Source organism: Corylus avellana, chromosome 4 (genome assembly GCF_965113065.1).
Source record: "Corylus avellana chromosome 4, dhCorAvel1.hap1.2, whole genome shotgun sequence".
Lineage (NCBI taxonomy): Eukaryota > Viridiplantae > Streptophyta > Magnoliopsida > Fagales > Betulaceae > Corylus > Corylus avellana.
Window position 1 is genome coordinate 34,661,245 of NC_142493.1, and position 26,424 is coordinate 34,687,668.

A 26,424-nucleotide genomic window follows, 5' to 3' on the forward strand; every position below is an offset into this window, starting at 1 on the left:
GTTCGAACAAGGTTTGACAGGTCTTTCAACCGGATATCTCGAACTTACTATTTGTTCGAACGAGGTGCGACCATCATACCAATTGAATGCCTCACGTCTTAAAATGATTTCAGGGCATTCACGTCTAAAAATGGTTTCGGGTTGGACACGCCGTTCGTTTGCCATTCCGAGCTAGACTCTTGAGAACTACTTCTAAAGTTCATCAAACTCAACTAGTCTGCATCAAGCTATCTAGGGGACTATATGGGCACAAACGTCCTTTTCCTTTTCAAATTCTGAGAACAAAAAACAAAAAGCAAGTTTTCTTATGTACAAAAAAAAAAAAAAAAATGACCAGTATTACCCTTGTAGACAGCTGATTTTTATTATTTGGTCTCTGCGGATTCTAGTCCACTAATCATACCACTCAACTGCTGGCATTGCAAAGTACAGAACTGGTCCCCATCCTGGCACACTCACCTCTGAATTTCAAATAAGCCAGTGGCTGGATTTTGCACTTTCCAAGCAACCCCTTTTTTATGCCCAAATAATTCTGAGAATTCAGTCAGGATGTAGCTTTTAGTTGGTTGGGACCAAAGTTTTGGGTCACATGGTAATATAGACATTTTATCTTAATTCAAGGTTAAGCACTAATAATTACCATAAACTAAAATTAATTGCACATGCTACCAACCCAAACAAGCACCAATGCTAGTCTCATTACAAATATGCTTGAACTAATCTACCTCCAAAACTCATCTCCTACACGTCTACAAAAGGAAACAAGCACTGCTGCACTGGAAAAAAAAAATAATAAGAAATAAACTGCTACAAAATTTTACTCCGCTTTGATGTTAAAAGAAGCTCTCAACACAAAAATCCCATTGCCATCACAAGATTAATACTCTCTTCATAATGTGTAATTAATTACAAGAAGGCTGTCACCAGCTGGACAATCGGAACTCTAACACAGAAGTTCACACATATGCTTATATGAAACATCTTGCTCTCTTCTGTAGGCACTTAATGCTGAATATTTGGAGAAGCATTCTCATGCACATTCTTCTTAGGAAGTGAAGTGATTGAACGAATTGCGGTTTGATTAACTTTTTCCGTCACATGCTTAGAGTTAGAGCTATCGTTTCTGCCTGATGGCCTCCGAGGAGGCCGAGAGCTTGAGTCCCTGACTGTGCTGAGAGTTGGCTTTCTTTCAAGTTTTGGTGGTTGAGGTGGTGTCACTGGATTCTGCAAGACATGAATGATCGTTTCTTTTTCTTTTCAGTGACTGATTGGATAAACATCTAATAAAAATTCACTCACAAAACTTGGCCTCTATGCCCTCCCTAAAATAGAAAGGTAAGAAAAACAAATACTATGACAAGATCCAAAAGTTTAAAAACCATTTGAGGAGGGTGTCTGTGGAGAAAGAGCCTGTCATGCCCCAAACCCCAAATGGTCGTGCTGCATGTTAAAAATATTCAATATATGAAAGCTGTATCTCTCTACCCACCAGAAACATATAGTATAGAAAGAAAGAATGAGATATAAAACAGACAGTAGAGACCATCCAAACTGACACAATAGGCTGATATCAATATAAGAAACCTGTATTTCTCCGGTCTCCACCCTCCGGAAACAACTAGCATAAAAGGAACTGACAAAGTAGCAACCATCCGAACTGACATAATAGGCTAATATAACAAACCACCCTTGAGTTCACATTTTTACAGTGCTCAGTACCTCTCAATCTAAACTGATAGCAAAACCTTTCCAGATATTAAAGAGGCATTTACGGCATATTTAATGTATGTTTTAAACCCAATACAGAAATTCTGCATCATAGAGAGCCAAATTAAGAAGATACATATTACCTTCTTCAGGGGGCTACTATGCAATTGTGATCCATGATTTGAATCTTCATTCCGTTTGGCTTTAAAGTCACTGCTCTGTTGCAATTTTTCAATTTCAAATCGTGCTTTCTCCTGCATAAAATTGAGAGAAAAAAAAAATTTAAGAGTATTGGAAAACATAAATGACCCTGAAGTCATGTGTTATAGGCTAAGGCTTACAACAAATCAACAGGGCAACTCATGCAATAATCCCCCAGTCAATTCACAAAGTTGGACCCCTCAACGCATATCTGCATTTTTTTTTGTTAGCCCCTCAATACATCATTTCTTATTCACTCTTTCTTTCCTTTTTTTCTTTCTTTTTTTTTTTCTTTTTCTTTTTTCTTTTCTTTTTCTGTAGAGACTTCAAAGCTAACACTGTAGTAACATTATACGGTTAACCTTAGGTTTTGATTGCAGCTGCACTTTTTCTGCCTCCTTGGCATTTAGTTTCTCTTCCAGCTTCTGAAAGAACTGGCATAGTAAATGCAAAAAGATATGTCAGTGTTGACACAATTATAAATCATGACATGATAAGGAGTCAACAAAAACTACTGGATTATGCTTGCCTCTTTACGTTTTGCAGCTCTTTCTTCACTCCTGAAAGTAAAAGGAGAGGATACAGTAGGAGATCGTGCCTTGATTCCACTTATAGTTGAGGATTTTGAGTAGCTGCCACACAAACATTTTATGAGAATAATCTACAAGTTTCCTCAATGAAAACGTTACAAAATACCTCTCTATCCTGGTAACTATCCATTTTAGTTCCAATTTTAGTTCCATTTTAGTTCCCTCTGCAAATCAATTAATATATTTATCAAGTATAAACATGACATTCGATCAAGTATTAGCACAATACTATCTAAAATTTTCATATACATAGTGTCTCTGTAACATGAAATTTTAAATTTTAGGTCCCATTTGAAATGACATCGGGAAAGGAGCATACCAATGAAAGTTATTCTTCATATCATTTAGAATATGCATAGAATAATGCAATGGTTGACCATTTTCTACAGTGAGTTCTGTGGTCAGTAAAAATGTAAGTGATAAGATTGCACCATGGTCGAAACCCAGGGAACTAATTTAGTAATAAAAATGGTGAAATAAATTGGTTAAATATAACAGTGCTCCATGTGCAATAAATGAGATCAATATGCTAAATTGACTAGTTTCTGAAAAGCAAATTAGCAAAAGCAGGATAACTTTAGGTGTAATCCAATGACGTACAAACACGAACCATTAAAGTGATTCATGCCCAAAAAAAAAAATCCCTTACTCCATAAAGAGAGCGTGCCCTTTCCCCTCCCCTGCTATTCCTCCTGAAACTGACTTGTTAAGTAGTGTTCTAGTCCTGTAGTTGATAATTATATAATCCCGTCAGTGTAAGGAGCAGAGTATTTGTGCGCATGTAGCAAGATGGAAATTTTTTTTTTTAAAAAAAAAAAAAAAAAAAAAAAATTGAGATACTGGCAAAATACCTTCGATCTTCTGACTGGGGCTTTACTGAGGGTTGCTTTATTAACTTATTACCAGATGCCTGCTGTGTGCAAGAACTCTTCTTAGGCATGTTAACTGATCTTTCCTCGTAAAAATAACACTCAGAGGTGTCCAAAAGGAAACAGGGTGAATGATGGATAAATTAAAAGTATGTGAATAACAGAAGTAAATACCCAAGTCGAAGTTCGTAAGGGAGTTAAACTGTCTTGGGATGTGTTGAATAAAGTTGTATCAATTCTTGTGCTTCCAACCTCTTGAATAATTGGAGGTGGTGTTTTACTGGTTTTGCCAGTAGAAGACGCAAAATTGATTGACATGTGAACTGATTTTACTGTCAATCTCTTTTTGTCAACTAGGTCTCCTGCTGTCCTCTTACTCTCTGCAGCACCACTATTTCCATTGTGGAGTTGCTTAGCAGTCATTCGTTTGGCAGGAGAGAATGGGAGCTTGGGTGCTCTTCTTTGAGTTGATAACTTCAAAGAAGAATCCACTTGTCTTTTCTTGCTTGGTGAAGCCAGAATCTCCTTACTGGCAGATTGCTGCAATATAAATAAGAAAGTGGTAGATGAGTGGTGTTAGATAGGGTACACATATTACAAACAAGAAACAAAGCATAACTCAACAACCTTAGTGAGTTTCTTCTCTTCTTGGGCGACCAAAATCTTTTGGTGGTCTTCAACTTTTTCAATTTGTTCTGAATTTTCAAGCAGAGTAGGATCATCCACCACATAAACACCTTCGTCTGCTTCCACCTTCGTAGTTTCCAGTTCTCCAATATTAGGATTACACCCATTCACGCCGGCAGAATAATCGACTGCAGTATTAGGGGCATCATCCTCATGTGGTTCATCAATGGACTGTTGGCCTTCTGGTTTCACCAACTCTGAATGCATGAAAGAGTCATCATGATGTTTGTCCCTAGTCTCTGCCTCAAAAACATTAGGAGCTGCTGCATTTGATTCCTCAATCAATTCTGCTGCTCTCTCTGCAGCTTTTTTCTTGTAATGAGCTTCAAAATAGGCTTTCTTCTGAGCAACAGAACCTGGCTTAGAAAATTTCACAACTTCTTCCAAGTAACGATTGTGAGAGAAGGTTGACCATTTCTCCCAGGCCAAGGATTCTGACATAAACCTCCCAAAAGAGATTGATTCTCCTAGAGCACGAATGGGGTCACCCTGCAATTAAAATTAATTAATTTTCTCAGGAAGTCCTAAAATAAAGTAGATATATGTGCAAAGACAAATTAAGGGAAAAAAAAAATGCTAGATACCCGTGACATTTAAATCCCATCAATTGCTTGCTACTGTATGTGGTGATGCAGGATAGTAGAAACTAAAGAATTTTTCCAGAGAAGAGCCATGAAACGGTAATTAACAATGAAACGCCAAAGAATATATATTACAACAAAAGCCTGTCCAGAGCCTCATTGGTGGAGTGTATGCTAGACAGGAAAGGAAAAAATGCACATAATTGTGATTTGGGAACACAAAAGAGAACCAGAAATTTACATTGGTTCTTGGATTAAAGAAGGAAGAGGAAAGTGGTTATTGCTTAACAGTGGCTTCCTTTATTAAGCATTTGGAAGCATTTCCTCTCCACTCCTCTCTCATTCTTTCCCGAGAACCAAACAGGAAGTCAGTAACCAACCAGAAACGGGACGACAAGAAAAGTTGGGTATTTTAAAAACAGTCATAGGCCCATAGTAACCTCAACCCGTTTACAAGCTCCCCGTGTTCTCTCATTTTCAAACGTTTTCCCAGCACCCAAACAGACCGTAACAAAAAAACAAAAGCAGTTACACTACTATAATCCATGAAGAATTACGTGAGACCCATTATCTGAACACCAAATAAGAGTCCAAAAAACAGAAACTTTCAAAAATCTTTCACACACTGACCTCTTTTTTGGCTTCACTGGAACTATCAGAAGGGTGAGAGAATGATCTCACAAGGCACGGTGACTCACCCATGTCCTTGCTCTCACACAGAATGCCACAATGAAAGCTTTTCTCCTAATGCAAGACTGGTTTACTATATTCGCTTTAAATTTGAATCACAGGCTCCCCCCTCTGGTCCATTTCATGTTGGATCAGAAAAAAAAAGGAAGCTTTTTTGCTTGCCTTTTAATGTGTAGGCTTTATTTCATTTCCTTCATTTTCTTGGACAGTGATTTCTTCTTTTCCTTTTTTTTTTTTTTTTTTTTTAGGAAGTTTTTCCTCATATCAAAAAGTGCTAAGCTTTTGACATTTTGTATGTGAGTTGGACCCCATGGTTTAGAAATTAATTAAAAGCATTTCCCAACGTCTATTTCTTTGATCGTCTCGTTATGATTAATTATTGTGTTGCTTAATTAGATTTCTTTTAAAGATTTTTTTTAAAAAAAAAACTATTAAAGGAGGAAAAAAAAATATAAAATTGGGAGAGAGAAACCATTTTTTTTTTAGTACAAAAATTTCCTTCAAACACCGAAGAAAATATCTTCCAACCCATTTAAAATAATATCAAGTATCTATAAACATTTAAAAAACACATTAAATTTATAAACACTTGACACTATTTTAAATGAGTTGAACAATATTTCTTTCAGACCGGTTTAAAAAAAAAAATTATATTTTTTTTTATTCAATTGGTGAGTGAATAGTACTCATTATTAATAGTAGTGAGTCATGCTCACTCACTATTATTATTATTATTTTTTTCCCATCAAAGTGGTGAGGCAGAAAATTAGAATTTTTAGGCATTTTTACCAAATTATCTCACTAAAATAACCAAAAGATAGTTTTCGTAGGACTGCAAATAATGCTCTAATAATTTTATTACTTAAATTGTTAAAAGTATCCGAACAACAAAATATTAATAAAAATCTAAATCCAACAAATGAAGCCAATATTTATTGGTTTGGTTGATATTTGAATTTGAACCACCAAAGCCAGGCAGCCGCATTCTAATTATAGAGATTTTCCAACGGCCTTTGTCTCCAACAAGTGTGACTGATGTTGCTCTGTCAACATCCAAATTCCAAGATTTTGCTTCCATTTTTCTTTTCTCTATTTTCTTTCTGCTTTTGTTATGGGTTCGAACTTGGGCTTGGGCTTGGATTAGGTCGAGCATGGTTGGGTAAAACTCTACTCACATCTTACAACATAAAATTTTTTTCATAAAGAAATAGAAAAAGAGAAAAAAAAATTGTAATTTGGATTAATTTTAGTTCAACTGCCAAATTATCTCCAATAGGCAATAGCCAAAGGCCCAATTAAAACAGAACAGAGAACTAAAACATATGCTAAAATCTTTTAAAAAAATAAATTGAAGTAAAAACTCTTCAAATAGGCAATCGATTATCTATAAATCCAAATCCTGCTCGAAGGAGAAAGTAAAAACAAACCTAAACGATATATATAAAATCATAGAAATTTTCATTCAACATTGATATCCATAGTTTTTCCAGGGCTGCTAGGCTTAGCAATGGTTACATACAAAACCCCATCTTTCACCTCCGCCTTAATCTTCTCAAACTGAATATTCTCCGGCAAAGCAATCCTACAGCTGTATCTGCCATAGCTCTTGGCAGACCACTCCTCTTCCTCCCCATTGCCCTGGCCTTCCTTCTTCTCCAGCACCTTCTCAGCCTTCACAACCAGCATCTTATCCTCCACCCAGACCTTCACATCCTCCTTGGTCATTCCAGGCATGTCAAACCTCATCTTGTACTCTGTCTCACCCTCTTTGATCTCCCACGGCGTCCTTCCCCTGCCGTACCCTGCCCCCTCGCTCGGCAACGGCCACGGCCACCCGCCGGAGTAGGCGAACGGGTCCTCCATCATCCTATCCATCGTGTCCATCATCTGCTGCACCGTCCTTGCCGTTGGAAATCGGTCCCACAACCCTGCACAGTGCACCCACATAACAAAACAGAGAGAAGAAAAAAGAAAATTTCAGTACCCAATTATTTGTCATTTTTTTTATTAATTTTGGATGAATGAATATTTGTCAAATTTCAGTACCTATGGGCGCGACTGGGTTGACTCGCTTCTTGGGGATGGATTGTTGGTGATTGCTGGGCCTCTGCAAATAGTCAAGATTGTCTCTGTTTTCCCCAGCTGCCATGGCGGCCCTGATGCTGTTCTGGCTTAGACCTCTGCCAATTGGTTTGAAAGAGTGGGGAAGCGTTGAACATAGAGGCTTTGAAGAGTTGCTGGTTCTCCCACATGGGAGAGGCAGAGAGAGACACAAGTTTGAGACAGCTTGAGACATTTCTACTTCTTTTTCCTGAGCTTCTAGGACGAGAACCTGAATGGGGATTGTGTTTAAGGTTTAGTAGATGTGGAGCCTGGAGCCTGGAAGCAAAGAATATATAGGTTTTATGTACATGGGATTCGGCGTTCGTTAATATATTATTTTAAGCCTTAAGGAAGAGTGTCGACGTTTCTAGAAAAGACACTGAGCTTCGAGGGGATTTTGGTTTCTCTCGAGCAATCCAGAAACCTTCCATCGGATCAGGGAAAACCGGCAGACCGTTTACTTACACCGACATGAACAATTTGATAAGAGTTTCTGTTATCCCGTCAACGACGGACCGTTTAATATTCTTCAAACGTCAATGTCCTTTTCATTATATAAGCCATATAATGAAATTATCTTAATTTGATGTAGCGTTATTGGTTATTAACACCAGGGGTGGAACTAGACTTTTAGGTCAGGAGGATGAAGAAAAAAAAAATTAAGGGAATAAAAAATTAACTTTAGAAGAGTTATCTCATAACAACATATATTTTTAAGGTATTTTTAAATTTTCTATTAGATGTATGAGTGCTCTAAAATGGTGAATAGAAAGGCATGTAGATTCAGAAATATATATATATATATATATATGAAATAACAAATGAGAGAAGGAAAAGTGTAGTGAGAGTTTTAATTTTTAATTATTTTTTTTTAAAGCTCTGTTTGCTTTGTGTTCTAGTGTTTTACTAGAAGTGTGGTTGTAATTAAATTTGAGAAAGCAAATTAGTAGCTATTCATGTGATTATATTAGGCATAATTATTGGAGAGGTACAAAAGATATTGGACCTTTCAAATATTTTTGGGATTTAGAAGCGGATACATCAACCAAGGGCATGTTCCTAAACACAACTATATGAAGTGGATACAAAAGATCTTGGACCTCTCAAATATTTTTGGGATTTATAAGTGGATACATTAGCCAAGGGTCTCTACCCAAATACAACTATATGAAGTGGATACAAAAGATCTTGGACCTCTCAACTATTTATGGAATTTAGAAGTGGATACATCAGCTAAGTGTCTATTCCTAAACACAACTATATTAAAGATTTCATTATCTTGGTTGTATTACAAAATTATACTCCTGTAATAGTACGTCACTGATACAGAAAAACAGTAAAATGTAGCATTTTCAATCAGTCAATTGCATCCTATACAGGGGTGGCGCAAGTCTAGAGCTGAAAGTGGCAATTCCCACCAAAAAAAAAAAAAAATTGGAGAAAACAATTCTTCCAACTTGAAGGTATTTTCGGTTCTTCATAAAGAAAGACGAAGGAAAATTTTGAGGGGAGACAAAAATATTATTTTGGAGGGACAAATTTATAAAAATAATATACTTAAAAGAAAAATTTGAAACTTTTGAAGGGACATTCATCTCTGTGCCCCTGATTAACACAGATACTCGAAGCAAAAGAAAATCAATAATAATTTGTTTTAATTTTTTAAACCATAAACTCATCTCAAATTACGACATATTAGATCAACTTCTAACCGAACTAAATTTTATATATAAAATTTAGTGTCATTACACGTATCAAACTGCTCTTGTTTCAACGTTACTCTCAAAAGTTGTCACAAGCCATGTATATGCAAACATGTGTAGCTGACTTAGCACACGCCAGCTCATCAAAAGATGGAGGCCTCCTACTAGCATTATGAACAGTAAATATGTATACGGGTCGTCCTCAATCGCATCCTGGTAAATGGTAGCATTTGTAAATTTCTTACAACTTTATAAATAAATATTGTGGGAGTCTACGTCTCAAGAAGTTTACATCTATTGACCTTAGTCGTGTGTGTGTGTGATGTGAGCTCTGTTTTCTTTTTCTTTTTTCAAAATTATCCTTTCTAGTGCTTGTAAAACAACTGGTTTTTACAAAAACCGTTTTGCAAGTCCCACATTTTAGAGAGAGATTTTATACATAATAGTAAAATCAAATTCTATTATTATTATTATTATTATTGTGACATTGGCATAGGTCTCCTCCATGGTCGTGGGTCGGAGGATCGAAGAGAGAAGGTCAATGTCCCTTGAGGAGAGAAGGAGAGACAATGGCCATGCATGGAGGAGAAATGGGGTGAAAATTTTGGATAATTAAGAACATCCAACGTACAATTTGGGCAGCAAATTGTAGTCTGTAGAGCACTTCGAGACGGCAAAAATGCTATAAATGGCATTCTTAATTGCGTGATCATCGTAGATAAAGTCGGCAATCCTCTGATCTTATCATATTGTATGGGGCTCAAGGAAATTGCAGAAAGATAGGTGGGTGGAATATATATATATTAATTGTTGTAAACATTAGTGCAACTTTATTCATTTGTGTGTATGTTCACAACTTTATCCTTTTGAGTTTGTGATGAAAGTGGCTGTTCAGTGTGTTCTGTCGGTGTCTTATGGCTATGGTCCATATGGATATGGAGCATTTATGAGGTAGTTAGCAGGCAACGTTACCCAAGTGCGGAAATGGCCATCAATTCAAGGGCAAGAGCCATTTACTTGTTTTGTTAAAAAAAAGAGACCCAAAAACACAAGATTCTCCCCCATAGAGTTATCTCTATGCTGCTTTTTCGTGTGCTCCAGTCATTTTGGCATCAATCATTTGTTTTTGGAGAAAATTCTTTTGAGTTTTTTGAAAAAATCTCATTGCTTAATCAAAAAAAAAAAAAACCATAATCTTAAACCCATCCCAACTCATTCATTACTTTCTCACACAAGATATTATGGTCTTATAACTTTTTACTATAAAATTATTTATAAATTGGATGTAATAAGTTATAATTAGTGAAATAATTAATAAATTAAATTTTTTACTTAATTATTTTACCGATGATCAACCGTCACATCAACCTTCGTACTACATTTAGTCATTTACGCCACTTCATCACCAGCTTCACTTTCATCTGATATATATATGTACATCTACATCCACATCTTTCTTAATTTGCTGCTATTGATCGAATTTGACACCCTTTACCAAATTAAGCAGGAAAAAATGGGATCTATGATCGCTTGGCAATGGCAATCCCTCTATCTCCCACCCCTACTCTTCGCCACCTTCATTTTCTTAATCCTTCGCCTAAGCAAATGGCAAAGCAGCTCAAAGTCACTCAGGCCACCGTCACCACCAGGCCTCCCAATCATCGGCCACCTCCACCTCCTCACAGACATGCCCCACCTCTCCCTGGCCCACATGGCCAACAAGCTCGGCCCCATCATCTACCTACGACTCGGCCGAGTCTCCACCGTCGTCGTCTCATCTGCTGACCTCGCCAAGCATGTCCTCAAGACCCACGACCATATCTTCGCCAGCCGCCCGCAGCTCATCTCAGCCCAGTACCTCTCCTTCGGCTGCTCCGATGTCACCTTCTCCCCCTACGGCCCCTACTGGCGCCAAGCCAGGAAGATCTGCGTCACCGAGCTGCTCAGCACGAAGCGGGTCAGCTCCTTCCAACTCATCCGAGACGAGGAGGTGAATCGGCTTTTGAGCTCCGTATCGGGTCAGTCCGGCTCGGAAATCGACCTGGGCGAGCAGTTCTTCGGTCTGGCAAACGACATACTGTGCCGAGTGGCGTTCGGAAAGAGGTTCAAGGAGAAGTCGGGAGAGGGGCAGAAGCGTCATTTGGTGGATGTTTTGACGGAGACACAGGCTTTGTTTGCTGGATTTTGTCTGGGTGACTTTTTCCCCGAGTGGGAGTGGGTCAACTGGGTGAGTGGGTACAAAGCGAGATTGACGAGAAACTTGAAGGATCTCAGAGCGGTTTGCGAGGAGATTATAAAAGAACATGTGGATGAGGCCGGTGCGGTGGGCAAGGAGGATTTCGTAGATGTGCTGCTTCGGGTGCAAAAACGCCAGGACTTGGAGGTGCCCATTACAGACGATAATCTCAAAGCTCTTGTCCTGGTATTTCTCTTTCATACGTGGTTTTTTTAATTATTATTGAATTTAAGATAAATTATTATTATTATATTTTGATACAATCATAATTTTAAAAGTTACCTAAGCGATTTTCCAATCATAATTTCGAAAATTAAAAATTCACAATGTTAGTATTCTATATTTTTCATCCTTTTTATTTTTTATTTTTTATTTTTTTTATAATTATTGTGACTTAAGGGAACATTTTTCACTTTTTAATTTATTTATTAAATTTGTACTTTATTTATTTATTTTTAATCAGGGACATTTATCGGAAAAATTAAAAGGAGTAATGAAGCTTCCAAACCTTTTTATATTATAGCTTTTCTTTTCAATAAGAATTTTATACAAAAGAGTCAAAGACAAAAGATAAATATACTTATATTAATAACCATGTGATTTTGATATTATGATATTAAATTAGGCGGCTGATATATATATATATATATATATTGTCATATGAATACGTTTTCACGTAACTTAACATTTTTTATATAACAACATTATTTACACTCAAAATCTAGATCATAAAATAACTCCTAATAAAATGAAAAAGGATCATTTATATATATATATATATATATATACTCTTAGAAGATGAACATGTTGATTATCGTGTTGTTGGTGGATACTATTAAATTAAGAGAAATGCTAATATGATCATCTCATTATCTCATCCCATATCTTCAAAGTTGAAACCATGAACTGTTTTCGTAACACTTGGTGTATTGGACTTGAGACCACACCACATTATTCATTAAATTAATGACCAACTTACTAAATTATCCCCATTTTTTTTTTCCTTTTTAAATTATCCCGACTTTGGGAGAGGCTTCCGATGGCCCAGTCAGAGGGGTCTGTCACAATTACAAAAAAAAAAAAATTCCGGGAATTCTAATCCAACTACTCCTGATTTTTGAAAGAGCATGCTGACACTTTCTTTTGCTGTAGTTGTTGACAAGAATGAAAATGCAGCCAGTATTATCAATCTTTTTGTTTTTTTTTGTTTTTAATTATTTTGATAATCCTTTTGAGACTTAATTCTCTTAAAGTGATAAGAGAATAGTGTATGAAATGCTTATATATAATAAGTAAACACCTAATTTTGTTGACTATGTTGTGTACACACATCATGGAACAGGAAAAGAAGTTTAAGATCAGATCTTGTTTGTTTGTTTGTCTTTTTTAATGTGGCAATAGGAGTTTAGTACCGTTACCTATAATGCAAAGTTGTTTTTCTTTTTTCTTCTTGTGTTTTTGTTTTGTAGGACATGTTTGTTGCCGGAACTGACACATCAGCTGCAACACTAGAATGGACAATGACTGAGCTTGCTAGACACCCGGCAGTGATGAAGAAAGCACAGGAAGAAGTTAGAAATATAGCATCCAGCAGAGGCACAGTTGAAGAGAGCGATCTTCAACATCTTCATTACATGAAGGCAGTGATAAAAGAGACAATGCGGTTGCGTCCGCCAGTCCCTCTCCTAGTGCCTCGAGAATCCATGGAGAAATGCAATCTGGATGGCTATGAAATACCTGCAAAAACTAGGGTTCTAATCAACACCTACGCTATTGGAAGGGATCCCAAGTCATGGGAAAACCCTCTGGAGTTCAATCCTGAGAGGTTCACCGATAACAACATTGAGGTCAAGGATTCGGATTTCAGGTTTCTACCATTTGGTGGAGGCAGGAGAGGGTGTCCGGGTTATTCCTTTGCGTTGGCTACAGTAGAGATTGCGTTGGCTCGCCTGCTGTATCATTTTGATTGGTCATTGCCTCAGGGGGTTGGTGCAGATGATATGGATCTCAGTGAGGTTTTTGGGCTTGCAACCAGAAAAAAGACTCCCATTGTTCTTGTGCCAACAGCCAACAAGCACTATGAGTTCAAGGGCTGACCATACTTTAGTTCTCACTTCCTAGACTTCCAATAATGTCTATTTATAAGTTCCTTGTGCTTTCCTATACTAGGAGAGTGTTCATGTGTTTAAAAACCATCATGGGGGATCTCATATATATATATATATATATATATATATATATATATATATGCTTTAAAAACACGTTAAATTTGCATTTAAATAATACCAACAAAAAACAAAAACTTCCATTTGATGTAAATTCATATAAACAAAACCGTGCTTTAAATTTACGTTACACCGCCTTGTAGTAGTCTATGAACATTAGAGGATTGTGGATCTTATAGAACCAATGATCGGTTTCTTCAACTTCAGCCTTTAAGCCTGGTGATGAAATTATCATCATTGTAATGTGCTGAAAGGAATTGACATCTCTATGACCACAATAGAGATATAGAGAGCAAAAATTATATCTAATTACCCATTAAACTCACTTGGCCTTCTCCTTAGGCTTTTCCTCCAACTCCTCCGTTGTGGTTGAATTCAGAGCTGTCAGCTTACCAAAAGAATCCTTTGCATCCCCAAAAAAGTCTTTCACTTTGTCAAACACTGTTTTGAGCTCATCCTCTGTCGGCAGCTGAAAATTTGATTCAGAAGCATAAAGATACTTGAAATCCACACAAAGTCTGATCTAAGTTGAAAAAAGGGGCATTGAAAATCGCTGTTTTTGGATTCTAAGATTTCTGACAATCTGAGTATCTGATGCCCAAGTTTAGCTACAACAAAATAACTTGAAAAAGAAGAAAACCAATCCTCACCTCAATAACATCTGTGGTAGAAAGAGCAGCTCTCACATTGCAATTTTCCTGCATGTTCAGCACTCCTACAGTGTAAGACAAATAATGGCAGGATTGTTTTTTTGACAAACTCTTGAAGAGCATATATGCATGAATATGTGTACAAAGTACATATATATGTGCATAAATATGTATGTAGTCATGTACGTATATTGATCAGAAATAGTAGGGATATCATACATTATAAAGCATTGGCTATAGGCATATTTACCACTAGTTTGTAGCCATATTTGAAGTCAGTAGCTGCTCGCAATACACGATGCAGTCTAAATGCTGTCTTCTGTATCTCCTTCTCATCCTATTGCAATCATACACAAGCTGTCAGCAAGAAAATTAGCTGAATACAGAGGCAGATATCACAAAATTTTGGCAATTAGGCTTCCCCAAGTACTACACAGGCAGGCAAATTCTTTAATTGATTGAAATATCTTGATGTCACTAGTTAATAATAGATAAAGCAAGACCAAGATAAGAAGGGAAATAATAGAACCCAATAAAGGAAACACTATTATGGTTTCCTGAAACAGTAAACTTTTAAATCCAAGGGCTAGATATCTAGTGTACAAGATCTCAGTGAAAGCAGAACTTACACGGTAAATAACTGCCGCGATATTTTTAGCAAGTGTATCTTTGTAGATATATTTCCCTAGGAAGTTATCCTTGGCCGCAACCATGATTTTGGCAGTGGTGCCACCTGTTATCATGCTAAGTGGATACCAAAGATAAACCTGTACAAATGGCAAGAAGCTCAAGAGATGCTCGATGATATATATGTTCAATAAATTCCAATTGGAAAAAATCTCTTATCCAAGAGAAATATGAATATTTAGGAACTACATGTCAATGACAACAAGCCGATGCACCAGAATCAAAATGAAGATAAAATTACAGAAAACTGTTGTTCTTGAAAAGATAAAAACAAATCATACAGAAGACTCCTGGCAACAAAACAACCAATTTCTTAGTTCAAGAACACACAAACCATCACAGAGCGCAAGATACTAAGAACAAGATCTTAGCCGGCTAAAATCAAGCTCCTTATTTAATGAAATCAATTCCAGCCGCCACAGCAAGCTAACACCCGTCCAGTGGATTTGAAATTTTAAGGACCATCAAGGAATCCTTTAGATTAATTAAGTGTGTGACGAACATGCACCATGAACATAAAAATGCAGGGCAATTAAACAGATGAAAGCAGTAATGCTCCGTTTGGTTGCTCAAAAAATGGAAAATAAATTAACATTTAAATATAGAATTTCATCCAATTCAGGGTACCCAAAATAAAAACTTCCACTCAGTTGAGCATATCAATAGGCAAAGAAAAGAAACTCTATATCTCTCACTAAGTCAGCTTTATCAGCCATCAACAAACATAATCATACAAATCCAAGATTAAAACTTTTGGTCTCCCAGAGTATTCTCATAAAAATAATCAGTGATTAAGAGAAATAATAATTAAGAGAAAGGGAAAGATAAAGAAAACAAACATTTGCCATACGGATGAAGATGACAAATTTGGGGTTGCCATCGTCTTCAATCTTGGGCAAGGAAGGAGGTTGAGACCTCTGAAATTGACGAGCTTGCATTCCTTTCTTTCCCTTCGCTTGAACAACCAATGAGTGCTTCTGCCTCAGCTGAGGCTTCTGGGTCGTTCTCCCAGAGGAGAAGAGTGAATGCTTGACCAACCCATCTTCGTTTGTCCTCGAATTCGATAAGGGAAGCCGAACCAGCGCGTTCAGAGACATACCCACCTCCATTTTTCACTCCGCTCTCTGTTTCTACAAGTCTTTTTTCAATGGGTTCTGCGTTTTCTTTGTATTGCGAGGTGGATAGCGGGACAAATCATCAAGGTGTGTCCGAGGGACTCTTATCCGCACGCGCTCAGAGATCTCTAAGGGAATGGGGTGGGACAGACTGCAGAGAGATATACCCTATACACGTGGCAGACGGTAAGGCCTAAACTCCATGGTCCCACTCACGCAAATGAAATTGCCGCTGATTGACGGACGACGATGATCATGTTCATGGTCGTTCATGTCCATGTTTGTTATTTATTATTGTGCTTATTCAGTTTGCCATATGTAATTATGTTTTATGAGGTAAATAAAAATTTATTTATCCAGTAATCGTGTTTTAAGTTATATATTTTCAAATTTTTAAATATATATATATATATATATATATATATATATATATATAATTTTTTAAGTTTTTGGATTTTCATTTCATATATTTAGGTGCTGTTTGACAATCAACATGATATTACACTACACTATTTATAATAAAAAAAATAATGATCGGTACAAAATGTGGTATTGAAAAGTGAATTTTTTTGTTTTATAGTGATTTTTTTATTTTAATAATAATAAAAAGTAAATGATGTGATATAAAAGTGAGAGTGTTTTGATGTTAATTTTTTTTTTTTTTTTTTTTTTTGGAAAAAAATGAAATGAATTGTGTGTGGCGGTGTTGTGTTGTTTAACTAACACCCCTATCATCTTAAAATGCTGACATGCCATTAACTCCATTAATGTCACCTTGTCAGTTTTGTCACGCATGGAGTAATGCTAGGTACTATATTTTTATCCTTTTAAAATCATTTTAAAGTTGATATGACTTTCAAAATCACCATTGAATCAACGGATGGTATATAGCATTACTCTTTGCCATGTTAGCTAAAACAATAAATTATTTTTATTTTTAATAAAAATTCTTTCAAGAAAAGAGATTGAAGAGAATGGAGTCATAACTCTACTCCGCCACCCCACCATCCCAATAGAAGGGTACTGTGTGGGCTACCCCTAACTGTCATGATGAGCGTTGGCTCATTGGGGGTGGTTCATGCACCACTCTGTTGGGGTGGTTGCCCCCTTGCAAGGGGGTCAGTGGAGTAAAAAAAGGTTTTTTTAACTGATGTGCCGAAGAGATATATAATAAAAAAATAAAGTGAAGTAAAAACTTCAAAAAATGTAATTACTCGTGGCGCCCCAAATGTAAATTTATAAGCTTGGCAGCTTACAAATTCGGTGGATTTACTTCTACAATGAAGATTTGCAAGGATTGTCTTCAATTTTTAAGTGTAGAAATATATAATGGAAAAATAATATGAAGTAGAAAAGAGAGAAAAAAACAGAGAAAGAGACTAAAGCATTAGAATTACATCTTTGTATGGAAGTATATATATATATTACAATGGTCTTTATTTAGAGAGAAATTAGGAGCAATGGACATGTAAGCCTAAACTAAGAAAGGAAAAAGCATAATTTAGAGAACATAAAATATTCTTAACATAAAGAATAGAAATAATGTAATATACGAGGTGGTATCAAAAGCAGACAAATTTGAGCATTAATGCTTTAAATATGAAAGAAACATAAGAATATATTGTCCGTTGCATGCATGCACATGGATGGCTTTCAGCTCCACATTCACAACAAACTTTTCCTCTTAATTTACTCTAATTTCTCTCTCATATTTTATAAAAGACTCAAGGTCACGTACGTACGTACACAGTCACTTAAGAGTTCCTCAAATATCGGAGCATTTCCAGGAAGAAGCTGCGATGATGGGCTTAGACTTCCAGCCAAGAACCAAGCAGCCCTTCTCTTCCTTAACTGTGTAACCCTCACAAACATTAGCCTTTCCAAGCCATTCCTTCGCCTGCATTATCATCTTCACAGGCGTCGCCTGAAACCCAGCCCGGCTCATTCTCCTGCGCCATTGGTCAATCTTTTCATGCCGCTCCACCCTCGCCGGCCCCTCGCAGCTTACTATGTTCTTTATTTCCTCGGCAAAAAAGAACTGCTCTATCTTCGCTCGCCTTGTGTCATATTTGGGAAGCATTGCATCTAGGGAGTCGAAGATGGCGGAGTAGTAATGCAATGCTTCCATGAACCTCCCTAGAAAGAAAGGCCCATTGTGGCTCGAGTCCTGCTCAACTAGAACAAACACCTTTGGCGATAGCCCATGCAATATCTGTAGCACTGAATTTAAATTAAGCTCCTCGGCTCTCTTCCACTGCACAATGCAGCTGAAGTATGCTGCTTATGACTAGAACCTCCCCATCAAGGATTTTGAAATCTTCAGGTTTCAGGTTTTCCAGGTTGCTTTCCACGCACAGAAATTCAAAATTCAATATTCCCATGCCTTTGGCGTACAGCTCTAACTCATATATGTTATGATATAAATTAAATGATTAAATTTATTTATTTATATCTTAAGTTTTTAATATAAGTAATAATTTAACAATACCCCATTTCTTCAAGGCGGTCAATGCAGTTTCCAACACCGGTAATTCGAAGGTGGCTAATTGGCTGGCCTGCGCGGTTGGCTAGGCTTTGTATCAGCCTGCGCCATTGATGGCCATGCGGCAGGCCTAAACTCATGCCTAAGTCCACCACATGAACACAAGTCTCACCCTCAAAGGCTTCCAATATCAATGCATTGGCTACAAAATGGCCGAATTGGATTTGTGGACACATCTCATAAACAAGGTGCAAGGCTTCATCCTTCTCTGGCATAGCCACCATTGTTTTTGCCGTGAGGCCTGTAACTCCCACTGCTCCAAGCGGCTGAACCAGGGCGAGGCGGTCAGAAAGTCCTTGGACAAAGCACGAAGCAACTCGCTGAAACAAAGTTCCAAAGACGAGGGCATTAGCCTTAAGCTCGGAAAGTAATATTGAAGCATGTACTTTGTCGCGATCGACAAGCGACAGCCTCGGCACAAGAAACGAGTTGTTGTACTAGTTTTATCTCATCTCCGCTCCCTTCTTCCTCGTCCTGGTACTGTTCTTCACCTCCCATCATCGCCGTCGTTGCTTCTTCCATAGCCTCAATCGCCAAATATCTCTGATTGTAAGCCCATATATGGTCTCGAAATTGAAGCCTTGGCAAGCTATACCAGCTATTAATACTACTCGTGCTGCTGCCGCCGCCATTATAAAGGTTACCGTTACTTGTAATAGATTCATGATGGTCACCACTTGATGCCTGCTTTAGCCTCTTGGGATTTCTGATTTTATCCATGGGGATTGGCCAGGACGAATAAGTAGTACTAGTGTAAGGCAACGTGGGAAGAGAAGGGAATGTAAAGCAAGCTATGGCCGAGTGGTTGAGATCAAGAAGATTGATCACCCCATTTCTTCCTGCCTGATCATCACCCAAGAATTGATCAGGTGAAATGTAGAGAGGAGGTGTCATAGTGTTGCCTTCTAATGAATCAATCTTTTATGCAATGAGGCTAATTAACGACAACCCATCCATATATATATATATATATATATAGTGGGCTTGAGCTTCAATTGCTGAGGCGACTATAACAAGGTTCTGAAAAATATTAGAGATGCGTAGAACGATGTCAGCATAGAGCAATCAGAGTATATCTTGAATCATTGTCAGGGAATCCCAAGAGATTAGGAGTTTAATATTTTATCCAGCTAGCTAGGGGGGTAATCCTCATGTACACTGTCATGTTTCTAGTTACAATATTCTTTCGATCCCATTTTTTCTTGGGATATTTGATTTATACTTTCATGGTTTTATTTTACTAGGTCAAAATAATTTATGGTTTGAATAGCTAGCTAGCTAGGAGAAGCTCATCGATCGCAAGTATACATGCCAAAATGTTTTCTCCGCTCATCATCAAATTCATTTAATATTGATAATCAAAGCACCATGTTTTAGCCGTCCATTTGGGCTTTTGTTAGTGTATTATAATGTATCTACGGGGTATGATGGATGAATATATAGTGAATAGTGTTTGAAATGGATCGTACAGGATATACCATCTGATACAATATTTTTCTTAACGATTGTTAGACGTACAAACTCAGCATTGGCTGGTAACGTAACGCCGTAACGATGTATATATATAGCATTGGCGATACAAAAAAAAAAAAAAAAAACTTTAAATTAATCATATCATAACACTTTTTTATCCCTCAAAACACATTAACAAGTATAATCAAAATAAAAGTTAGTTTGATGTTGATTTAAAGCATTTCCGAATGCCACTCCCAAGACGCTTTGGACAATCACAAAAAAAAAAAAAAAAAAAAAAAAAAACCTGAAACTTTTGGAAGCTAGGATTCGTTCGATATATATCATTCAAAAGTCAATTCAAATGCGTATTAATAGGCAGTAAAAATATTCTTGTAATTTTGACTATTTAGGGTTTTTTTTTCCTTGATGAATAAATGAATAGGCAATAAAAAGATAACTTGGACATTAATATTGAGTTTTAGAATAAAAATTTGAACAAGTGCTTATGCATGCCTTCAACCTAGCTTGGGATTTTAAGAAAAATCAATAGACTTAAAGAAAGCTTTTCTTCTAATATATAGCTAGTCGTACACAAATTAAAAACCCTAAATCGATATCGTTTATGATATATGTATCCCTGCGTTTATGTTGTACACAAATTCAAATGCGTTTATGACCAGCTCGATCTTGACGGCCCCTCTCCTTATCATTATTAAGAAAAGGGAAAATGAAGTTGAATTTGTCAATAACTTGACATGATCAACCAAAATACCAAGGTGGTGAAAACTACATTAATCGATTAATGAACTGAGTTATTTTTTTTCTTCATAATTAAGCGAGTTATATATATATATGCATGGCTTTCTAGGTAACATCCAAAGAAAAAAGTTGAAAGCAAGACGACGATGAGAATATAATAATTTTCTATGCTCACCAATCCGAAAGACTGGATCTCAATATCTACCTCTCATTTTCTTGGTGATTTCGCGCCCCAATAATTTTTTTTTTCCTCTGGCCTTCTCTTGCACCTAACCCTTGGATGTAGACAGTATAGCTAACATAGTTATAAATTTCTGAATATTAATTGTTCGTGGATTCTAGAAGGTGTACGTGAGCTAGGAGGATCCAAGTAAATTAAGATAGATGGATGTTTTTGGTTTCTAAGCTTTCTTGTAATATATATATATATAGGGAATCACTTTGCCTTTTCTCATGTGTGGCAACGTACACTCCTATATCAAGAAGGGTACGTAAGCCCTAAAGTGCAAGGAAAATTCTTGAAATACTCAAATTTTTACTACAAAATCATTTACAAATTAATGTGGCTGTCCATAATTAGAAAAATAATTAAGAAAAATTGATAAGTCAGATATTGTTTCATCAGACTACTATTGGATTAGTTTGTAAATAACTTTACCGTAAAAAATTGTACAAAAGATTGCCTAGTTCAACCATATGATATCTAAGCGCGCATGCGATGATTTTTTTGCTCGATCGCTACAAGAATCGAAGAGGAGTATCTCATGAATAAGCTCGATCGTTGTCCTTAGAACTTGCTAATTCATTTGTTCAAAACTTGACTTGTACATATTCTTGTTTTTTCCCCGTTGAATTAATTGCTATTTAAACCCAAAAAAAAAAAAAAAAAAAAGTGTCAGCAGCCGCTGAATCACGTCGTAATTTTTTAATTTTTTATAATAAAATGCTAGATGTGATATATAGTAGTGGTTAATTCTTAATATTTCACTTCTTGACTACAGCACCACTATACAAACCATCTCAGCCAAGGTGGCTTATACCAACACCCATCTTCGTAGACATATATTATTAACTTTTACGAAAACAATGAAGATTGACGTGCAAGTTATCTCCACCGAAACCATCAAACCCTCTTCGTCCACCGCTGAACACCTCAGGCATCACACTCTCTCCTTCATTGATCAAATTACACCTTCGATTTTCATGCCTTTACTTCTCTTTTACCCGAGAGATATTGGTGTTGCTTATCTCAGCAACGAAGAACGCCAAACCCGGATTAAGAAATCCTTATCCGAGTCCTTGACACGATTTTACCCGCTAGCAGGACGGATTAAAGACAATTTTCACGTTGATTGCAACGATGAGGGGGTCCACTACGTGGAAGCCAAGGCCACGTGCCAACTTTCCGAAATTCTTGAGGATCCAGACCCAACTGAGCACAACAAATTCCTCCCATATGAACTGGACGATGTGAATGAAGTAGCCTTAGCCGTCCAACTTACCACCTTCGACTGCGGTGGAATTGTGATCGGACTGACCTTCGCCCACAAGGTTTTGGATGCTTCCTCATTCTTCTTGCTCCTCAATAGTTGGGCAGCTATTGCTCGTGGTAGTAGCAACATAGCCACTCCACTATTTGAATCAGCCACCATCTTCCCGCCGGTAACTGAACCTAGCTTTATTATACCTAGGGGTAGTCCGGGAAAGGAAAAGATTGCGATAAAGAGATTTGTGTTCAAGGGGTCTGCAATCAATAGCGGCTCTGAGAGACAAATACAGCACCGATGACACCAACATCGAATACCCACGCCCCACTCGCGTGGAGGCTTTATAGGCTTTCATATAAAATCGCTTCCTTGCCGCCACCCAACCGGACCCCAACAAGTTGTACACCCTATCTCACGTATCCAACGTGCGCACAAGGTTGGTCCCGCCTCTTTCTGAAAATTACTTCGGGAACATTTCCTTGGGTACGGGATTTGCAATCTCCAAGGACACCGAGGATGTGTTTGAGCGCATTGTTATTCCGCTGAGAGAGAGATGCCATGAGGAAAGTAGACATGAATTTTGTGAAAAGTTTCCAAGAGAGTGGTGGGAGCTCTAATTTCGTCATAGAGAACTTGGAAAGATACAGGAAAGGAGAGGTGGTCGCGTTAGCCTTCACCAGCTTGTGCAGGTTTCCAGTTTATGAGGCGGGTTTTGGGTGGGGAAAGCCTGTGTGGGTTGCCTCGGCTAGATTGTTGTTCAAGAATCTAGTTGGTTTTTTCGACACGAAATCAGGGAATGGAATAGAGGTATGGATTAATTTGGATGAGGAAGATATGGCTAAATTCGAAGTTGACAAGGAGCTCCTGGCGTGTGTTTCCTCCGCAAAAGTTTATGCGGTTTAGGCCGCCATTTTTATTTATTTATTTATTTTCTTCTAAATATTGGATGCTCGTACAGTTGTGGCCAAAATAATCTTACTGTGTTTAAAAGTTTGCCTACATGTGGAAATATGGTTTTTAATCTTTTAGTACATGTCTCACATGAGTCACACTCACATCTCTTGGCCTGTGAGCTGTGAAGAAAGATTTTTTATTCTTTTTGTGTGGGTGTAATAAGTTCGTTTCATCCGAATGAACCATGCATGCATAAAATAATAATAATAATAAAATGTTTGTTTAATAATATTAAGGAAGAAGTGAAATTATATTATTTCGTTTTAATTGGGGTGTTTGTTGAAACTAGCCTCAGATTCCTATGTTTAATTAAATTAACTGAAAATACCAACAAAAAAAAAAAGTTTTGAGTAACCAAGAACCAAGATTGTTTTGCAATATGCTTGGAAGAAAATGAGAAAGATAATAGAAAATACCTGTTGAAATTTTCAATGATAAGGAGACCATAGTACAATTGATGGGTTACAATTACAATTAGTTTTTGACACCTCAAAAAGTTAATCTCACATCGAAAAGATAGATTACATATTAACATGGAGTACTAGTGGGTGAGTTATAAAAAAATTAGCTTTTGAGTTATATATTAATTTTTTATTTGGTGAAACTCGACGTTATAATAGGGATTGGATTAAGGTTAGATTACATTTAAATAAACTCAAATCATTTGTAAATTTTTATAATTAATTGGGTCTTGTACACAATCATATATATATATATATATATATATATATATATATATATATAAAAGAAAAAAAAGAAGCTAGATGTAACCTTTTTGAACTCTTTCCTAGTGGTGAAAATTAAGTGTCTAAGACCAAATTACTCGTCAATCTTTATCTACGCTTTCTCTCTTTGTTTCCTGTACGTGGAAGAGTACGTACTTCAGTTATATATGAAGAGGTCGATCAATGATAGATACATTAACCGTAAAAGCTTTGATCACTCGTTCACACCATGATCCCGATATAATCCAGACAAACCCAGACCTTCAAATCCAAAAACTTATATTTACAAATGAACCAAGTTAGTTGAAGAATAGTTAGACTTCAACTATAATTCAATGATAGTTTTTAAGAGTGACGCAATGATATAGTCTTTAATTTTGACTATTATTCTTGAACTCCATAATCTACTTTAACACCTCTCCGGTGTCTCTGCAAAAACTCGTGTCCAATTAAGCATAAGCTTCTGCATATTCCCTTTGTTTGTACTAGTGTGCCCTTTGCTATATATGCGCAATCTCTGCTTAAATGTTTAGGGCTCAAACGAACGTTGTCTTTCGTACCTTTAGAAAATTAAAAAAACCACCGGACCATGAAACAAAGCCATTTTATTCAAAAGGCTTTTTTTTAAAAAATAAATAAATAAATAAAAGATTAATTAAGGTGGGTCTGAATTTTGTCGAAAGCGAGAGGTAACCTTTGACCCTACGAAATTCGTCTGAAATGGGAATGGAACTCATACTAATTAATAATGAAACCAAGTACGATGAGTTTCGGTGTTGGATATTGGAGGACTACAAGAATAAGAGGTGGGTTAAGAAAACATTTCATTTACCTTTTACGTGGATGATGCATCATCAATTTCTCGCCTTCAACAATAACATGCACCGGCGAAATCTGCTTCAGCCCACGGATCACGGATGTAAGGCTGAAAAGAACCAATTGTGAATGCTTAATTACTCTATTATACTACCATGACAGGAATTTTTAAGAGACCCAATCTCACCGGACTCTCCCCAAGGTGGTGGCGTGGTGAAATCATAATTGGATTTCTATCGTTGATGTCACGTTCGACGGTTAGGTGACGGCCGAGTTTAATAAACCTCATCCATCAGGTGTATCTAGTTTCGTTTACTTGTTTGTATTTGAGTCATTTTGAGCATTTCCATCAAGATATTTAAATTTTTTCTATATTTAATTTTGAAAATGTATTTTTTTTATTTAACTAATCATTTATTAAAATTATTAAATATCAAACTCTCTATATTTTTTTACTTTAAATAATAATTTATGTAATATTTATTACATACGTTTATTATTAAATAATTAAATTTGTGTAAACTATAAGGTGAGTTTGTAATCAAATTAATTATAATAAAAATTAAAGCATCTCAAACTTCTTTTTTTTTTTTTTTTTTTTTTAAATTATTGTTCCCACCTTTAAATTTTATATTGTAAATTTTATGTTTTATATATGAATGAGCTCAGATTACCCTGACCTCTGCACTATACGTACAATTGGTTACATTCTTGTATTATTATATCATTTCCTCCCAATATGCATCATTACCATATAGTATTTCCATTAATGTATATATTGTCAACAAATGGTCTTATTAATCTTCTTTGCCGTTTCAAATTATATATTTTCAACCTTGGCTTTTATGAAAGAATGCTTAGACCATGTTGGCCTTTTACGGTTTTACCCATACACATGGGTTTTTTTCTTTCTTTTACTAATATATGGCTATGAATTGAAGCTCAAAATTGTTTCAAGAAAAGCAGCTCAATTTATGTTAAATATATATATATAAAAACTAATAATAATAAAAATAATTATTTAATTCATATTTTAACGACTAGACAACATGTAAAGTATTTTAATTGAAATTAAGAATAAAATGATGAGTCACAAAACTTATAATACCATGTTAACAATATAGACACAATTGTTTAACAGTTGTTATTATTGCTAACAATAAATATCTTTGTTCTTTGTTCTATCATCTAATATTATTTTAGACAATCATTTGCTTGTTTCAGCATCAGATTAATTCTCGGAATATTGCATGCACCAAAATATTAACAAAAAAAAAGCACACATAACCATCACATTATATATATATATAGTATAGTTTATGCATATGTAGGACTGTATATAGGGCCGGTATGATACATGAAGCCATGCTCTCGTTGATAATTAATTAACCAAAGCTCACATGACGACGCGCATGTGTTCATCCCAGCCTTGATATATTTTGATCAAATTGTGTCGGACCTACTAAAAAAATTACTTAATGAATCTGAGAAAGCATGTAACTGAAGATAGTAGTGTGATCCAATATTGCTAGTGAGTGGAGAGTCATTAAAATATTATTTTAGATATGAACTTTTTATTAACCATAATTATTTAATTGGACATACCCAAAAACCATGATAAAATAAGAGTTTGAGTCAAACG

The 26,424-nt window shown here is 36.3% G+C and overlaps 4 protein-coding genes and 2 pseudogenes across 9 annotated transcripts; 2 read left to right on the top strand and 4 right to left on the bottom strand.

The window, feature by feature from the left end:
- Positions 1-712: 712 nt before the first annotated feature.
- LOC132179370 (TPX2 (targeting protein for Xklp2) protein family) lies at positions 713-5,443 on the bottom strand. Of its 3 annotated transcripts, none has more exons than XM_059592084.2 (9): positions 5,266-5,443; positions 3,995-4,543; positions 3,542-3,907; positions 3,350-3,408; positions 3,148-3,222; positions 2,438-2,540; positions 2,271-2,342; positions 1,851-1,961; positions 713-1,224 (listed from the first exon to the last, which is right to left on the bottom strand). In XM_059592084.2, the coding sequence occupies exons 1-9, from the start codon at positions 5,335-5,337 to the stop codon at positions 1,003-1,005; spliced, it is 1,629 nt and encodes a 542-aa protein (XP_059448067.2). In that variant the 5' UTR covers positions 5,338-5,443; the 3' UTR covers positions 713-1,002. The 3 variants fall into 3 exon arrangements, with proteins under 3 accessions (XP_059448067.2, XP_059448066.2, XP_059448068.2); XM_059592083.2 differs by having other exon boundaries at positions 3,350-3,411; XM_059592085.2 differs by lacking the exon at positions 5,266-5,443 and adding an exon at positions 4,639-4,719 and having other exon boundaries at positions 3,350-3,411.
- Positions 5,444-6,741: 1,298 nt separating this feature from the next.
- Positions 6,742-7,741, bottom strand: HSP21 (heat shock protein 21). Its single transcript, XM_059591868.2, has 2 exons — positions 7,372-7,741; positions 6,742-7,253 (listed from the first exon to the last, which is right to left on the bottom strand). The coding sequence occupies exons 1-2, from the start codon at positions 7,619-7,621 to the stop codon at positions 6,784-6,786; spliced, it is 720 nt and encodes a 239-aa protein (XP_059447851.2). The 5' UTR covers positions 7,622-7,741; the 3' UTR covers positions 6,742-6,783.
- Positions 7,742-10,560: 2,819 nt separating this feature from the next.
- On the top strand, positions 10,561-13,532 carry LOC132177831 (tryptamine 5-hydroxylase-like). Its single transcript, XM_059590297.2, has 2 exons — positions 10,561-11,553; positions 12,837-13,532. The coding sequence occupies exons 1-2, from the start codon at positions 10,564-10,566 to the stop codon at positions 13,461-13,463; spliced, it is 1,617 nt and encodes a 538-aa protein (XP_059446280.2). The 5' UTR covers positions 10,561-10,563; the 3' UTR covers positions 13,464-13,532.
- A 115-nt stretch (positions 13,533-13,647) lies between these two features.
- LOC132177832 (multidrug resistance protein) lies at positions 13,648-16,140 on the bottom strand. Of its 4 annotated transcripts, none has more exons than XM_059590298.2 (6): positions 15,769-16,140; positions 14,872-15,009; positions 14,493-14,579; positions 14,243-14,290; positions 13,919-14,061; positions 13,648-13,808 (listed from the first exon to the last, which is right to left on the bottom strand). In XM_059590298.2, exons 1-6 carry the CDS (start codon positions 16,036-16,038, stop codon positions 13,796-13,798), a joined length of 699 nt encoding a protein of 232 aa, XP_059446281.1. In that variant the 5' UTR covers positions 16,039-16,140; the 3' UTR covers positions 13,648-13,795. The 4 variants fall into 4 exon arrangements, with proteins under 4 accessions (XP_059446281.1, XP_059446282.1, XP_059446283.1 ...); XM_059590299.2 differs by having other exon boundaries at positions 13,648-13,839; XM_059590300.2 differs by having other exon boundaries at positions 13,906-14,061.
- A 1,669-nt stretch (positions 16,141-17,809) lies between these two features.
- LOC132178468 (GRAS family protein RAD1 pseudogene) lies at positions 17,810-19,480 on the bottom strand (annotated as a pseudogene).
- A 2,406-nt stretch (positions 19,481-21,886) lies between these two features.
- On the top strand, positions 21,887-23,190 carry LOC132178469 (limonoid 21-O-acetyltransferse-like; annotated as a pseudogene).
- The last annotated feature ends 3,234 nt before the right edge of the window (positions 23,191-26,424 follow it).

What these genes read in the sequence shown, in the direction of transcription:
- LOC132179370 (XM_059592083.2), bottom strand. Translation starts at nt 5,337, where the DNA reads ATGGGTGAGTCACCGTGCCTTGTGAGATCATTCTCTCACCCTTCTGAT. An exon ending in CCCCAGTCAGAAGATCGAAG is followed by an intron (nt 3,223 to 3,349) that starts GTATTTTGCCAG and finishes TATCAACTACAG; the next exon opens with GACTAGAACACTACTTAACA. An exon ending in GAGCTGCAAAACGTAAAGAG is followed by an intron (nt 2,343 to 2,437) that starts GCAAGCATAATC and finishes TTACTATGCCAG; the next exon opens with TTCTTTCAGAAGCTGGAAGA.
- HSP21 (XM_059591868.2), bottom strand. Translation starts at nt 7,621, where the DNA reads ATGTCTCAAGCTGTCTCAAACTTGTGTCTCTCTCTGCCTCTCCCATGT. An exon ending in CAACCCAGTCGCGCCCATAG is followed by an intron (nt 7,254 to 7,371) that starts GTACTGAAATTT and finishes TGCACTGTGCAG; the next exon opens with GGTTGTGGGACCGATTTCCA.
- LOC132177831 (XM_059590297.2), top strand. Translation starts at nt 10,564, where the DNA reads ATGTACATCTACATCCACATCTTTCTTAATTTGCTGCTATTGATCGAA. An exon ending in ATCTCAAAGCTCTTGTCCTG is followed by an intron (nt 11,554 to 12,836) that starts GTATTTCTCTTT and finishes TTTGTTTTGTAG; the next exon opens with GACATGTTTGTTGCCGGAAC.
- LOC132177832 (XM_059590298.2), bottom strand. Translation starts at nt 16,038, where the DNA reads ATGGAGGTGGGTATGTCTCTGAACGCGCTGGTTCGGCTTCCCTTATCG. An exon ending in AATATGGCTACAAACTAGTG is followed by an intron (nt 14,291 to 14,492) that starts GTAAATATGCCT and finishes CTGAACATGCAG; the next exon opens with GAAAATTGCAATGTGAGAGC. An exon ending in CTACCACAGATGTTATTGAG is followed by an intron (nt 14,062 to 14,242) that starts GTGAGGATTGGT and finishes TCAAATTTTCAG; the next exon opens with CTGCCGACAGAGGATGAGCT.